At 40.2% G+C, this 15,830-nt stretch overlaps 1 protein-coding gene and 1 non-coding gene across 2 annotated transcripts; one reads left to right on the top strand and one right to left on the bottom strand.

Moving 5' to 3' along the window:
• Positions 1-1,355: 1,355 nt before the first annotated feature.
• NOB1 (NIN1 (RPN12) binding protein 1 homolog) lies at positions 1,356-15,270 on the top strand. Its single transcript, XM_077132876.1, has 9 exons — positions 1,356-1,469; positions 1,612-1,744; positions 3,205-3,335; positions 4,753-4,824; positions 5,001-5,129; positions 5,212-5,406; positions 5,961-6,058; positions 7,292-7,436; positions 11,372-15,270. The coding sequence occupies exons 1-9, from the start codon at positions 1,407-1,409 to the stop codon at positions 11,639-11,641; spliced, it is 1,236 nt and encodes a 411-aa protein (XP_076988991.1). The 5' UTR covers positions 1,356-1,406; the 3' UTR covers positions 11,642-15,270.
• LOC143660490 (U5 spliceosomal RNA) lies at positions 9,684-9,799 on the bottom strand. The gene has a single exon (XR_013164087.1). It is a non-coding gene; the product is annotated as a U5 spliceosomal RNA (small nuclear RNA).
• Positions 15,271-15,830: the final 560 nt, after the last annotated feature.

The raw sequence follows: 15,830 nt of genomic DNA, 5'->3' as shown, positions 1-15,830 counted from the left end.
ATAAAATAGGAAATATAGCAAGGAAAGAAAGTTTGAAGGGGGAGATAATTACTTGAGTTTTAACTATCTTTTTGAATAAAACCCCCAGAAGAAGTTTTCAGATTAAAATGGCCAGCCTGGGGAACAAGACGGGAGGTTGGACCTTTAGATTTGGGAGGCAGTCTTACTAAGTGTTCACTAAAGCCTCGTGGCTAAATAAGATTGTTGGAGTGAAATGAGACAAAGCGGCTGAGAGAATTCTGGGGGGTGCCTATGTTTCTAAGGTAGGAAGAAGAGAGCCCAGTGAAAGAGAGTGAGAAACCATCAGAGAGGCGGGGGACCAGCATTGGGAAGTACTCACCAAGGTCAGATAAGGAGAGACAGTCCAGAGAGAGGAGTTAGTCAATAATGTCAAATTCTTCAAAGAAACTGAGAGGGCTGAGATAAGAAAACCGAAAAAAAAAAAAAAGAGAGAGAGATGATAAATTAGAGACAGCCCTCAGTAGTATTATTTCAGGCTAGGCAGGAGGGCAGGAACCATTGGTTGAATTCTAGAGGTTAAAGAGACTGAGCACTAAAAGAGGTTGAGGCTGATGTTTGGGGAAGGAAGGATTGGGGTTAACTGCTGAAGGGGACCATCGGAGCATTGAAAGATTTTTGGAGGTAAGACAAATTATAGTTGAGTGATGAGATTGGAGTGAAAATTTAAGGAAGAAGATTTGGAATAACTCAGCATGGCTGAAGATGATGACTGAAAAGTCAACTTGACATTCATTCAAAGTTCACCAGCATGAATTTGTAATAGGCCAGATCTCATAATTACGACATCACGTATTTGAAAAGGAGTTTAGAAGTCATATGATAATCATTCAGGTCAATTTAGCAGGGAATTTCCTTGCTAGCAAATTATGTGCCTTGTTTAGGGAAGTGGGGTGAGGTTATGTTAACTTGCCCTAGTTAACATAACATAAGCATCTATGTCTTTTCTGTGGAATAGTACCCTACTCGATAATTAAATTACGTTACCTGTATTGATTGACTTTTTTGGGGCGGGGGGGGTGCATGGGCTGGGAATTGAATTGGGTCTTCCTCATGGCAGGCGAACATTCTACCACTAAACTACCCGTGCACCCCTATATTGATTGACTTTAAACAACGAACAAAAATACGGGTTTTACATTCCAAAGTAAAGACGACGCTAAGTAGAGGATGCTAAGGCAGATTTCCTAGGGTGTCCCCTGTCACCCCTCCCTTTCCCCCCCCGACGGGCTTGCGCGCATGCGTGCGGGTAGCCCTGACGCGGGAGATGCGGCTGCAGACGCTAGGGGGCGCCTCTGAGTCCAGGCCGCTGTCCCCCCCGCCCTGCTAGGGCGCAGGGGCGGGCTCCAGTGCCCTGCGCAAGCGCGCTTCGTGCTCATTCGGCCAAGATGGCTCCGGTGGAGCACGTTGTGGCGGACGCTGGGGCGTTCCTGCGAGACGCGGCCCTGCAGGTACTAAGAGCTCTGGCCGAGCGGAGCGGGGCCTGGGCTGCCGGAGCGGGGACCTGGGTTGGCGGCCCCTGAGCGAGCGCTTCAAGCACACAGCGCTTTGCATGTGTGCGGGCGTGTCTGAGCTGGGCCGGTCTCTCCGCAGGACTTTGGGAAAAACATCTACACCGTCCGGGAGGTGGTTAGCGAGATTCGGGACAAGGCCACGCGCAGGCGGCTCGCGGTCCTGCCCTATGAGTTGCATTTCAAGGAGCCCTTCCCGGAGTACGTGCGGCTGGGTGAGTGTCTCTGACACAGCGTTGACAGGGAAGCTGGGGCTCAGCACGCAGACGGGACCAGCTTGGGGTGAGTTAGAGACTGGCTTACTTTCTCAGCCGGTGATGTAAAAACAGCACTTTCTAGGATCGATCGTGGTGAGAGAGAGGTTTACGATGACTGGAGTCAGCCAGGTCTGCGCTCAAGGCCAGGCCTTGCCAGTAAAAAGCTCTGTGCTCTCTAAGGCCTTGGTTTCCCTATCCGTAAAATGGGAATAGTACTAGTACCTACCTCAGGTTGTCGTAAGTCTTCAGTAAGGAACCTGTCGCTTGGCATTGTATCTAGCGCTTTGTAAGGACTTCATAAAGTTGTTGGAATTCAAATTAGAAGGACCCAGATGTCTTCTGCTCTCCCTTTTCTTTTGCACTAGTCATCCCCGTAGAAGTAGGCCAGCTTCAAGCCAGAAAAAGAGGTAGCTTTTCAAAAGGCTTTACATAGGCTTGAAAGAATACTACACAAGTATTCTTTGATTTATGGGATCAGCCCCAGGAAAGGTCCTCAGTGATTGTAGTGTTTTGTGGTTAGAGGGTGATAGTGGAAATGTTGATACCTCCTCGATTAACTTGTCAGTCCTGTGGCTTTTTCTACCAATTTAGTAGTTATGCCATCTCTGACAAGTTGCCCAACTTTTCTAAACAAGTTCTAATAATTTTTGGCTAAAGGATTAATTTTAACCCAGAAACTTTTTTAACACAGTTCCTAGTACATAAATTTGGGGTGATATCATTATCTGCTTTTTAGAAAATATATGATAGAATACTCACTGGTTCCTTGTGCCCATGTAGCAAAAGACATCTTTCTTTAATGTGTCAAAATTTTGTTGAAAGTGTTTACTGTTCATTTCTCAGGAGAATAGCAATAATAATAGCTGGCATGAGGTAAGCACAGACATGCTTTTTTTTTTTTTTTAATAAAAATAGTCCATTACTTATTAAAAAGCAGCTCAGTAATTTTTGTTTGTTTTACCATAGACTTCCAACAGTTATTAGTTGAATTAATTTTCCATTCCCTTTTGGAACCTGATTATCCATTCTATTCATCATGATTTTATATTTAGATTCAAAGGAGTTTAGAGCTAGAAGAGAAGTCAGATTCTATTCTAGCATAATACCAAGGCCCAGAAAAGGAATTCTCATCATTTGCAAACATTATGCTAACTATCAATGACTTTCTTTAACTTTGTTCTGTTCCCTCATCCGCACTTGATAAGGATTTCAGAGTAAACTTAACAGGCATGAATCTTGGTAGTGGAAGATACAAAATTCTCAACTATGAATAGAAAAAATAAGGAAGTCGATGAAAGTGTTTGAGGTTTTTCATAATGTGTTTTTCCTTTCTAAGTACTTTTGATACTTTCATTGTGGTTATTCAAGGCCATACGGCTTTTTGCCTCAAACTGAAATTTGGAATCTCTTATTTACAGTGACTGAGTTTTCAAAGAAAACTGGAGACTATCCCAGCCTCTCTGCCACAGATATTCAAGTTCTGGCGCTCACTTACCAGTTGGAAGCAGAGTTTGTGGGGGTATCTCACCTAAAACAAGAACCAGAAAAGGTAAATTAGGAGGGTTTGTTTTATTTGTTTGTTTTAGCATTTATCATGGAAAATTTCAGATATACAAAAATAGAAAGAAAGGTATAATGAACTTAGTGCCATCATCCAGCTTCCACAGTACCACTTCATCTTTTTTCATCTATACCTACCCTCAACCCTGAGTATTTTGAACTCAGACATTATTTCACCAATAAATGTTTATGGATATATCTCTAAAGATAAGAACTCTTAAAAAAAAATCTTTCTTACACCTAACAAAATGAGTAGTAATTCCTTAATATCATCAATACACAGTCAGTATCCACATTTCCCAATTATTTCATAAACTTTTAAAGTTTGTTTAGATCAGCATCCAGGTAAAGTTCATACACTGCAACTGGCAAATGGGTTGCAATCTCTTTTGATATGTAGGTCTCAGGAAGGATGGTTTAAATTTGAAAAATGCAGAGAATAAAAATGGCCTCTATTCCCACTATTTTTTTTCTTTTAATATAGAATGAGTTCTTCCTAGAAGTAAGAACAAAGTAAACACTAAATGCTTGCTAATTTTTTTTAACCCTTGCTACCTTCAAACTCTAGGTCTCTGTTATGCCTTTTAGTGAGGTTGAAGAAACTGCGAATTTGTCCATTGGCTTTGTTTTCTAGGCCAGAGCGTTTGGAGAGCTAAATAATTAACGTAATAAATAATCTGTGTCAAATGGTGTAAATAATAAGCCTCAAACTGTATTAACAAAGAATTACTTGATGTCTGCCTAAAGTCATCCAAACTATGGTGGATTTAATTCCTGTACAAGTTGGAACTGCCCTCACTTGTTTTCAACCAGGCTTAGAATCTTCTAATCCAGTGAGTCTAGAAGAGATACATAAAATACAGACTTCTGCATGTTATCAGAATGTTTGTTGAGGGCAGTATTTTTATGTAAACTCTGACTTTGTGACTTCATGAGCACAGTGTAACTGATAGCTGTTTTTGTTTTTTTTTTTCCATTTTGCATCCAACTATCCATTGATTCCTAAAAATTGTCCTTTTCTACAGCCTTTTTTGGCACAAGTTAGATATTGGTATCAAAAGCTTTAAAGCAGCATATCCTTTAACCCCAATTCCACTTTTGGGTATTTATCTTAAGGATATAATCAATGCTTCCAAGTTTTACAAAGAATGACATATATTATAGCTTTGTGAATAATGGTGAAAAGAAAATCTCTGAAAGCAGTTGTCCAGTAGTGTGGGATCATTGAATGTTATTTTCTTTGTATTTGTTTAATTATCTTTTCCAATTTTTAAAGTGATCAGGGGAAAAATAGTTGTTTGTTTGTTAATTACCATTGTGTGTAGAGTTTTCAAGCTGTATTTTCTTGCTCAGAGTTGTTACTTTTTTGTCATTGTTCATGTTTTTGTTTTTTGGGGTTTTGTTAGGTTAAAGTAAGTTCATCAGTTCAGCACCCAGAAACTCCTCTACACATTACTGGTTTCCATCTGCCTTCCAAGGTAATTCTCTATGCAAACCATGTTCTTCGTACTCCTTTTTAGCTGTATGTCACACCTCCACAAATTGTTAACAGTGAACCAAATTTACTTGAGCTAAGACTTATACGTCATATATGAATTCCTCTTTAACTTTCTCAGTGTTCAGATTTTTAAGTTATTATTTCTATTAATCTCAGCCTAAAGCGCCACAAGAAACAGTAAATCATGGACATCCAGCTAGTGAGCCCGAAAACCCAGAATTCACTTCTTTTGTGTTCTGGAGAAACCCTTTGCCTAATATTGACCATGAGTTACAGGAACTACTGGTAAGGCCCTAATTTCTACTCTTCTGGTGACAGCAGAGTCACTTCTACAAGCTGGGAGTTTCATGAATTCTTAATGTTTCAGATTCATAAAGGTAAGGGTGATTCAAGTGAGGAGGAAGAGGATGGACTTGAAGACAGGAATGAAAAAGAGAGTGATGATGATGAGGGGGGCTGGATAACCCCCAGCAACATTAAGCAGATCCAGCAGCAGTTGGAGCAGTGCGATGTCCCAACTGACGTGCGGGTCGGCTGTGTGACCACAGACTTCGCCATGCAGGTGGGTGGGATGGGCACAGACCAGCCCTGAGCTTTGCATTATAGCAGTGGTCCCTCACGAGTTCGCAGGTGTGCACAAAGATGTTATATAGTATTTTTTCCCTGGTTTTAGAAAGTTTGCTTGTGCTCTTTGGTAATTTTTTGTGTTGCTTAGAGGCTTGAAAATTGTGTCAGGTACTAACAAAATTTACATACTATATTAAACTTTTAATGTTTAATATTCATGATTGTTGGTGGTTTTGTTGCAGTGTGAATAATTTAAGCTTATTAGGTACTCAGAGAAGGTAGAGAAGGTTTCTAGCCCAGAAACTAATGTATACTTCTGAGAAAATAAATGTCTCTGTTAAGAAAAATTGCTAACAGGGCCTTGGCAAAATTATCTTGACGTCTCTTGACGTCTCTTGAAAGACATCCTAAAGCTTATTTTTCCTTAGCAGAAAGACCATTACGAGCTGAACTAGGGTTTGTGGCATTCCTTTAACTGTGAATATAAAATTAGTAATAAAAGTTCGTTTTGCTCTGAGTTCAGTTGTGCTCCGATTTTGTTGGATTTAGAACGTTCTGCTGCAGATGGGCCTGCGTGTGCTGGCGGTGAACGGCATGCTGATCCGGGAGGCCCGGAGCCACATCTTGCGCTGCCACGGGTGTTTCAAGTATGTTGGCGATAATCTGGACCCAGAACCCTACTCTCTTTTCTCCCTCTCCCTTCTATAAACTTTTTCTGTACACATTTATGCACTTCATTGTATACGTGTGCTTCCTTCAGCTTCTCGTTCCTTTTCAAGTTAGGTTTTGTCCCTTTGTCAAGTTAGAAGTTGCCATTGACCTCTCGCCTGACAAATCAGGGGACACTTTCAGCCCTTATCTCAGTGGTATTGGGTTAACAGTATGAGTTCTGGAACAGAGAGCCCTTGTCATTTAAAGATACATACTGTATAGAATGATGTCTGGGATTTGCTTTGAAATAATAGACAAGTAGGGGAGTGGTTGGGACTAGAGATAAAACAAGATTGGCCATGAAATGATAGTTGTTGAAGCTGGATGATGGGTGCATAGCATAGAGGTTCATTGTGCTCTTTGGTCTACTTTAGTATATTTGAAATTTTCTATTTTAAAAAGATATTAGACTGTGGGTTCAGATTCTGTCTCATACTAGCTTTGTGACTTTGCAAAAGTTGCTTAACATCTCTGTGCTTCAGCATCTTGTGTACAATTTAAAAGGTCATTGTGAAGAACCAGGGAAATAATCATAAAATGGAGTTAGTGTGGTGTCATAGGAGGTGCTCAGTTCAGGTGAACTGTTAAATGATTGATCACTGCCTTCTCTCCATTACTTTTCTGACTCTCAGATTGTTTCTTCTTGTGGTAGGGGCTCGTGTTTTGTGGGAGCCTCAGAGTGCTAGAGATGCTCTGGTTAGAGTGGAAGAGCACCAGTTACAATGCAGTCTGGCTGTTGAAGTGTGACCCTGGGAATTTATCCTGGGGTGGACATAGTTTAGATTAGTAGCCATCACATCGATCATCTAGTGGAACCCCTTGTTGTGGAGGGCTGCGTGCAACATTTCTGAAGCAACAAGGAGATGCTCTACTGAGGGCCAAGTCACCTGGGGAAACTTCTTCCCTTCAGACTTATCTGATTCACTGCCAGACCTTTGGGTTTTTTTTTTTTTTACCCTACATACCATAGTCCTTGCATTTCTGCCTGTAACAGTTAGTGAGGAAGCAGCCACTCCTCAAAGCCTACCTCTTAACAGTATTGCATGTGCATTGCAGTTCAGCCATTCCTCCTTTTCTTGTTTCCTCCTCTTCTGGCCCTCACCTGTGCTCTAGGATGGGGTGGGCTGCCTGGGGCTCCAGCGTGGAGCATCCCCTTTTGTGTCTCCTAGGACAACATCTGACATGAACCGAGTGTTCTGTTCACATTGTGGGAACAAGACCCTGAAGAAAGTGTCTGTGACAGTCAGTGATGACGGTACCCTGCATATGCATTTTTCCCGCAACCCTAAGGTGCTGAATCCACGAGGCCTCCGGGTGAGTAGCGTGTCTCCCCTTCCCCAACAACAAGACCCGAGGTCAGGAAAGCAAGACCCCTGAATGCCAGAATTGAAATGAACCAAGAGGACAAAGAAGACCTAGGCATTCCTACAAGGAAACGAGAGTTAATCTAGGCATCAGGAAGGATGAGGAAAGCACAGGATGCAGCTTCCGTGGGAGTTTCTTGAAGATTTACAGTGTAAGAAGAAATAGCCAGTAATTTAAGGCAGTAAATGATAAGGGTCAAATGTGTGGAGGCTCACAAAGGGGAATCTTTGGGAATGTGGTAGAGGTTATATTTGTGCATGGGTTTGAAGGAGGGGCAGGGCTCTAGAAGCTCCATGAACCAGAAGGCAAGAGTGGGTAAATGCTCAGTAGCCCAAGGAGAGGACTGATCTGCACTCACACGTTCTAAGGAAGAGAGAGAGGAGAGCACACTTCAGAGACAAGTGCGTGCCAAAGCATTGCCAGCTTTGGCACTGGCTCCTTGAGGGTGTTGTGCTCACCTCTAATACACAAGAGGGAATTTTTTTAACTTTTTGTTTTGAAATAATTTTAAATTTGTAAAAATATTACCAAGAATTCACATTTAGCTTTCATCCAGTTTCCCCAGTGTAATCCCTTTAGCCCATTTGCTTTTCATTCCCCTCTCTATGCATGTATTTTCCAGAACCATTTGAAAGTACATTGCACAAACAACGGCCTTTACCCCTAAATGCTTCTTAGTGTATGTTTTCTAAAACAAGGACTTCGTCTTACATAACCACAGTACAGTTATCAAATCAAGAAGTTAACGTTACTACAAAGCTGTTAACTAATGGCCTTATTCAAACTTTGCCAGTTATTCCTACAAATTTCCTTCATAGCAAAAAGAAGGGTTTTTTTAATTTGGTTGGTTGGTTAGTTGGTTTTTGTTTGTTTATTCATTTGTTTGGTCCAAGATCTAATCTGTTAGTACCCATTGCGTTTTCTTGTCATGGCTCCTTTAAACTGGCATAGTTTCTCAGGTTTTTGGCATTGATAACCCTGAGATTTCTGAAACCAGCTATATTATAGACTGTCTCTCAGTTTGGGTTTACATGGTTAGGTGCAGCCTATGCATTTTTGGCAGGAATGCCCCAGAAGTGATGTGTTCTTATCAGTGCATCATATCAGAGGATAAGTAATGATTAATTTTCCAAGTTACTGTTGATTTTTTTTCTTGCAATACAAATTTTGACTGGTTAATGTGCTTTCTGCCAGATTTATCCACCATGTAGTACTATTTATAATTAATAAATAACTTGTGGAAAGATGATTTGACACTGTAAATGTTCTATTTTTCATCACACTTTTAAATGTACTAAAGTTGCCTGAATCAGTTATTACAATCATGGTTGCCAAATGGTGGTTTTGTACATCTATCATCCTTTCTATATTTACTATTAGGCATTCTATTATAAAGAGGCAAGCTTTCCCTTAATACTCCTTTATTTATAGGAGGAAACTTATTTTAGTCTGTAGGCCATAATCTGTTACCAACATTATTTGTTTTGATGCTCAAGTTGTTCTGTGCTTGGTCGTGTAAGTCCCTTCAAGTTGACTGCTGTGTCCTTTTGACAGGTCCCCACTGTTCTCTGAACACTCATTTTCTGGCACAGCAGGATGTCCTAGGCTCTTATAAGTGCTCTGCCCCAACCCTGGAATCAGCTGTCTCACTAAGGAGCTCTGGTTCCAAAATATGTTGCGTTTATTGGATATGTGTGCTTGAAAGAGTTGGGAAATTTTTGGCCATTATTTCCTCGAATATTCTTTCTGCATCTTTTCCCTTCTTCTCCTTCTGAGACACCCAAGATGCATATGTTTGTGTGCTTTGTTCTACATCTGGATGTAGAACATCCAACCTGAAACTCTGCTCAACTCTTTCCATTCTTTATCTTTTCTTCTGTCTGTAAGAGTTTGATTGTCTTACTTTCTAGTTCATTCGTTCTTTCTTCTGACTGTACAGATCTTCTGTTATATTTCTCTAGTGTATTTTTAACTTCCTCTTTTGTGTCTTTCATCCCCATAATTTATGTCTCTTTGTATGCTTTCAAATTCTTCTTTATGCTCATGTAATGTCTTCTTAATATCCTTTATCTCTCTGTCCATCTCCTTGTATTGGTTTAGATTTGGTTGAGCATTTTGATTAGTGTTTCCAAATTTTGTATCCCCTCCAACTTTTTTTTTCACTTTCAAAATCTTTTATTACAATACACCTTAATAAGCTCTGTAAAGACAGAGCCTCAAAAAATTGGTTAAGAACTCATGCTTGTTTCTTTCCACGGAAATCTTTAGTAAAAAGTGAAAGATTTATACAATCTGAAGAGAAATCAGAGTATCCCCCCTCCAACTTTTTAATTTGTTCCTTTGAGTGGTCCATATCTTCCTGAGTCTTAGTATGGCTTGTGACTTTTTTTTCCTTATGTCTGGGCATCTGATAATCTGGTTGGGTTTATTCCAAAGGTCAGTTTCTTTCTTGTCTAGGATTTTGTTTTTGATTGGGTTTTTGTTAAGGCACTTTGACACTTGGTTTGTCAATATTGACAGGCCAGAACAGGGCCAGGTTACCTATGCAGGGGGCGCAGACCAGATCCTGTAGGCCCTGGTCAGGGAAGACTCCATACAGCTTTTTTTCCTTCCATGCCACACTTCGGCTGCACTTCGGCTTGCCCAGCAGATGGCACTCTAGTAACCTGTTCCCCTCGGCCCTCCACAGGTGGCGGTTACGGCCCTTTGCCAGTTCTGCCTCTGACGTGGTCAAAACCATGGCACTTAGCGGCATCTGACCGGGATGGGCTGGAACAGTGGGATCCATATTATAAATTCGCCAGCCAGTATCTGACTCGGTACTGGACTGTGTCTACTTGGGGTGCAGGTCTCCTGTGGCCATCCCAGTCCATAGCTGCCCCCCAGGCGGGGATAAGACCACTTCCTGTGCTTTCCTTGAAGATGAGGAATGGGCACAGGAGCCACAGATGGAATTACTCACATTTCCTGACCACAGTTTCTCATTCTCTTCATCCTCCACTTCCCTGAATATTGTACAAAACTCCCCTGGTCTCAAGTACCCCAGAACAGTTTCTTCAAACAGTTTCTGCCTGTCTACTTGCGACTTTTATGAGAAGAGTAGGTTCTACAGCTCCCTCCCTACTCCTTCATTTTCCCAGAACAGAATGATTTTGATGGAACGTAAACTTTGTATTTAATAATTCATTTGTTATCGTGTATTTGGAAGGAAATTTGACCTGCACTCATTTATAAATGTGTTGAATTAAAGGAACAGGTTAAATAAATAAATAATAATACAGAGGGCATGTGGATATGACGGTGAAAGTAGGACTGAAAGTTTGGGGAACATTGGACAAAGAAGTTTGAAGCACATCAGTGAGAGGTTCTGTGCTGAAAATTACCTAATTGAGACGGCAAGGTGTGACGGAGAGACATGGTTGGGTTGAATGTTTCCCATCAAGGGAATTCTCCAGGGAAATCTGGGACCCTGAGGGTGGGAACATGTTCAGAAGTACCCTAAAGCCTTTGGGCTGTTGTTGATGCTGGGGAACACGGATGGATTGACAGTCCCTCCAGTCCTTGTATTTAAGTTAATTCTTTTGTCAGTTGCTTTTCTCTGGAAAACAGTGGAAAGTAGGTTCACGAGTCAACTCAAAGGCAAGTGATTTGACCTCACTGCATCTTCGTTTTCTCATCTGTGAGTCAAGATGAGAAACAGGAAGTAGAAGAAGCATGGCATGTGCTTAACACATAGTAGGTACTTGTCCCATTAAATCATAGACACCGTTGTAGTCATGTGACTGTGTCAGGTTCTATAAGGCAGGCTTTACTTTAGCAGGATCTGGGCATGTCTGAATGCAGATCCTCATTCTTCTAATGGCCTCTCCTCATCCTCTTTGCAGTACTCACTTCCCACTCCCAAAGGGGGCAAATATGCCATCAACCCCCACCTGACCGAGGACCAGCGCTTCCCTCAGCTGCGACTCTCCAAAAAGGCCAGGCAGAAAACCAACGTGTTTGCCCCTGACTACATAGCCGGGGTGTCTCCCTTTGCCGAGAATGATATCTGCAGCCGGTCGGCTACCTTGCACATCCGAGACAGCACCTTAGGGGCTGGGAGGAGACGGTTAAATCCCAATGCTTCCAGAAAGAAGTTTGTGAAGAAAAGGTGAAATGGAAGCTCCCATGGGCGAACTGGATCGCTGCCACTGCTGAGGCGTTGTGGCATCTCACTTCCCGGATCTCTAAAACCATCTGGTTGGAAAAGAACACTGACTTGCACGGTGCTGCTTCATGCCATGCATATGTTGGCTTTTGAGGGTACCAGGCCATCCTTTAGCCTGTGCGCATCCAAAGAGCAAGGGTTCCTGCCTTGCTGAGTGGAATTTGTTGAAAACGGAAAGAACAGTGTTCTCAGACTTCTCTTTTACATTTAAAGAGGGGAATTTCCAAATGATAATATTTTTCTAATAAATGTGGTTGCAAGATTCTGTGTATCCCTCTCCAAAAAAAAAAAAAAAGATTCTGTGTATTTTTTACTAAATAGGCCAAATTTTTTTGGCTCCTTAGATAATTTGAAGGCTAACATTTAACATATTCACAGTTAGATTTATCTTTTTGTGAGAAAATGTAATAGGTGTAATAGGTATAAAATAAAACTAACAGATACCTTTTTTCAGTATATTTTGAAAAGTTTTAGTCACTCAGAAAATTTCAGTATAGTAAACCATTGTATTGCGTTTCACCAAGATTCACCTACTGTTAACATTTTTCTCATTTTGCTTTTTCTCTCTTTACACACACACAGTACACACAAAGTGTGTATCTCCCAAGAAAAGGCATTCTCTTGCACAACCACAGTTCAATTATCAAATTCTAGAAATTGAACATTGATGTAATACTATTATCTAATATATAATCAGTATTCAAAGTTTGCCCAACTCTCCCAGTATTCTCCTGCATACCAATATTCCCCCAATTCTGCAGCAGTTTCTCAGCCTTTGCCTTTTAATTGACATTTTGGAAGAATATCAGCCAGTTTTACAGACTGAGATTGTTCCTCACAATTAGATTTGAATTGTGCATTATGTATTTTGGGTAGAAATGTTACAGGAGTGATGTTATGTCCTCAGCTTTCCCCATTATTGGAGATACTAACTTTACTTGTTAAAGGTGATATTTGCTGGTTTTCTCTACTAAAAAGATACTTTTATTTTCCCCTTTGTGAAATATCCTTTCCCCAACTAACTTTCACCCAGTGGTTTTAGCATCCATTGATGATTCTTGCCTGAATCAAACATTTTCTAATTTATTCTTTTCTAAATTTATTTCTCTACTGCTTTATATCATTGTTGGTTGAGTTTTCAATATCAGTATGTATTCATGGATTCCTTTTTATTCAATGTGGTATAATACACTGCTGTCATTTATTTTGATACTCATTTTGTCCCAGGTTTGGCTGGTGGGAGTCAAGTTAAGCTGGCTCCAGTATCTTTCTGACATATCCCAGTCAGCTTTTAAGCACTTTATAGCTTTCTCACTTGAAATGTTCTAGGCTTATCTTATACTTTTTCTGCCTCTGTTCTGGTAGTAGCCATTTTTCCTACTTTTATTTGGAAATGGTTTTTATATGGCACTAAATGCATTCATTGCTCCTATAGTGTCATTGCTTCCAGTTCCCTTCAGTGGACAGAGTTGGAAATTAGTTTTGTAATTGTTTAAAATAGTGAGTTCATGCCATGTGTTAGGCTGAATATTGTACCCTCACCCCAGATGTCCAAATCTTGATCCTTAGAACCTTTGAATGTTAAATGACTAAAAGGATTTTGCAGATGTGATTAAGAATATTGAGTAGGGAGGTTATCTTTGTATGTGGGAAGCATGAGGGTCGTGGTTGGAGGGCATGTGACTAGGGCAGCAAGGTTGGAGTGATTGTGTCTGTAAGCCAAGGAATGCCAGTAGTCTCTAGAAGCTGGAAAAGGTTAAAGATGGATTCTCCCCTAGAGCCTCCAGAAGGAGCACAGCTCTACTGACACTTTGATTTTAGTGCCATAAAACCCATTTTAGACTAGATCTAACCTCCAGAGGGAGGTAATTGCCTTGTTTTGGTCCACTAAGTTTGTAATGCTTTGTTACAATAGGAAACTACTATATACCAATAACTAATTCCAAATCAGCACTCAGAGAGGGGCTGTTTTGTTTGAACACCAGCTCCAAACAATGCACTGACTCATTTGCTCAATCCTAAATTCACACAAAATAGTTTCAAAATTGTATCAATAACTACTAAAACCTGCTAAGTACAAGATTTCTTGATTGTTTAGATTGTTAGCATATACTCAAAGTTTTATCTTCAAAAGTTCCTTAAATAGGGGTTTTCCTTTTTATGTGGTTCTCTTACCCATTTGTTATATACTTAAACTTGTTTCTGTTTATATTCAATTAAAAATTTTACCTCACCTCCGAAACAGCACAATTCTAGAAGTCAAAACTATACTTAGAGCTAAATGCCATTGCCTCCTATCCGTCCCTGAACCCATATAATCAATTTCATTTGTTACTGATTTATCCATCTTGTGTTTCCTTTTGCAAAAATAAGTGTGTATGTTACATTTCCCTTCTTCCACAAAAGGTGGTCTACTATATATATATATTTTTTCCACTGGAAATAACTCCATATCAATTCGTACAGATCTTCCTCTTTCTTTTTTTCCAGCTGCCCGATACCCCATGGCAAAAAATTACCAATTCAAGCACGCAACCACATTACCAACCCTATGCAAACTACTTAATCTACATTAGCCTACCCAATCCATAGCGTATTTGTTTTAATATTTGTATTGAGATATCTTCACATAGCATGCCGTTCGTCCACCATATTCAGTCAATGGCTCACAATAGCCTCACGTAGTTGTGTATTCATCATGATCATTTTTAGAACATTTGCATCACTCCAGAAAAAGAAAGAAACATTAAAAACCCATATAGCCCATACCCTGTACCCTTCCCTCTCATTGATGACTAGTATTGCAATCTACCCAATTTTTTTTTACCCCTTATCACCCCCTATTGTACATTTATTTTTGTCCTTTTTTTTTTTTTAACTCATCTGTCCATACCCTGGAAAAAGAGCATCAGCTATAAGGTTTTCACATTCGCACAGTCACATTATAAAAGTTACACAGTTATACAATCATCTTCAAGAATCAAGGCACTGGAATATAGTTGAACAGTTTCAGGTACTTCCCTCTAGCCACTCCAGTACACCATAAACTATATTAAAAACTACGTAAGAACAAATATCTAATGCATAAGAACAACCTCCAGGATAACCTCTTGATTCTGTTTGAAATCTCTCAGCCACTGAAACTTTACTTTTTCTCATTTCTCTCTCCTCCCTATTGGTCAAGAAAGCTTTCTCAATTCCATGATGTCATGTCCCACATAGAGGGAAGGACATTGAGTTCCCCTGCCAAGTTAGCTTAGAGAGAGGAGAGGCCACATTCGAAGAACAGAAGAGGTTCTCTGAGGGTGACTCTTAGGCCCAAATTACTCTGGGATTTATCAGGGCATCACACTAATCTGTACAAACCAACAAGAACTCCCTATTCAAAATTCCATGTAATTATGGTATTTGAATAAATTGACCATACAAGTTAAATTAAATAATGCACTACTAAAAATATAAATTTTGCACAAAATAAACGTCTCTTCCTTTGGTCTCATACAGTCAATCCATAGAATATTGATATAAGATAAGGATACTGTTATCTCCAGCAATTGTGGGCTACCACAGATTATATGACTTCTCCAAAGTTAACATAGGTCACTTGTAACTAATGACCTAGTTAGGCTGATATTTCAGCTTAGTCCATTTATGTTTTTACACAGCACACACTATGGAGAGGATAAAAGCATGTTGAACACTATAGGTGCCCCCTCTCCCCCTGCCCCATCTTTGTGAAACTCGTACTTTTGGATGCCAACACATGGATTGGCACATACCTAAAGCCCAAGGATTCTAGAGAAGAGATGAATAGTGATTGGAGCTAAGTAAGAGTCCACCTGTATTGCCCTGAGTACTACTTGACCTCCTCCTAATTCTCTATATCAAATCATTGAAAAATAGGGGCAATATAACAAAACACCCACATATGCAATACACTGCCTTGTCAAATCCTAACATTTCATTATTTCCCCCAAATTAAGAGTACTACTAGTAATAAAAAGCATTTCAGATACCAAAAAGTGTTGTCAAGGAAAAAGACATCAGAAAATTCTTAGGATAAGATAGTTTGAGACAATAATGTAAGTACACTGAATGAAACTGAATGTGAGAATGATAGAGGGAGGAGGGCTGGG

The sequence above is a fragment of the Tamandua tetradactyla genome, chromosome 16 (assembly GCF_023851605.1).
Source record: "Tamandua tetradactyla isolate mTamTet1 chromosome 16, mTamTet1.pri, whole genome shotgun sequence".
Lineage (NCBI taxonomy): Eukaryota > Metazoa > Chordata > Mammalia > Pilosa > Myrmecophagidae > Tamandua > Tamandua tetradactyla.
Note: the sequence above shows the minus strand (reverse complement) of the source record. Positions and strands in the feature narration are given on the sequence as shown.

Bases quoted from the DNA above. Each gene is read 5' to 3' on its own strand.
- NOB1 (XM_077132876.1), top strand. From the start codon at position 1,407: ATGGCTCCGGTGGAGCACGTTGTGGCGGACGCTGGGGCGTTCCTGCGA. The intron at 5,130-5,211 runs GTAAGGCCCTAA...TTAATGTTTCAG, and splicing joins ATGAGTTACAGGAACTACTG to ATTCATAAAGGTAAGGGTGA. The intron at 6,059-7,291 runs GTATGTTGGCGA...TGTGTCTCCTAG, and splicing joins CGCTGCCACGGGTGTTTCAA to GACAACATCTGACATGAACC.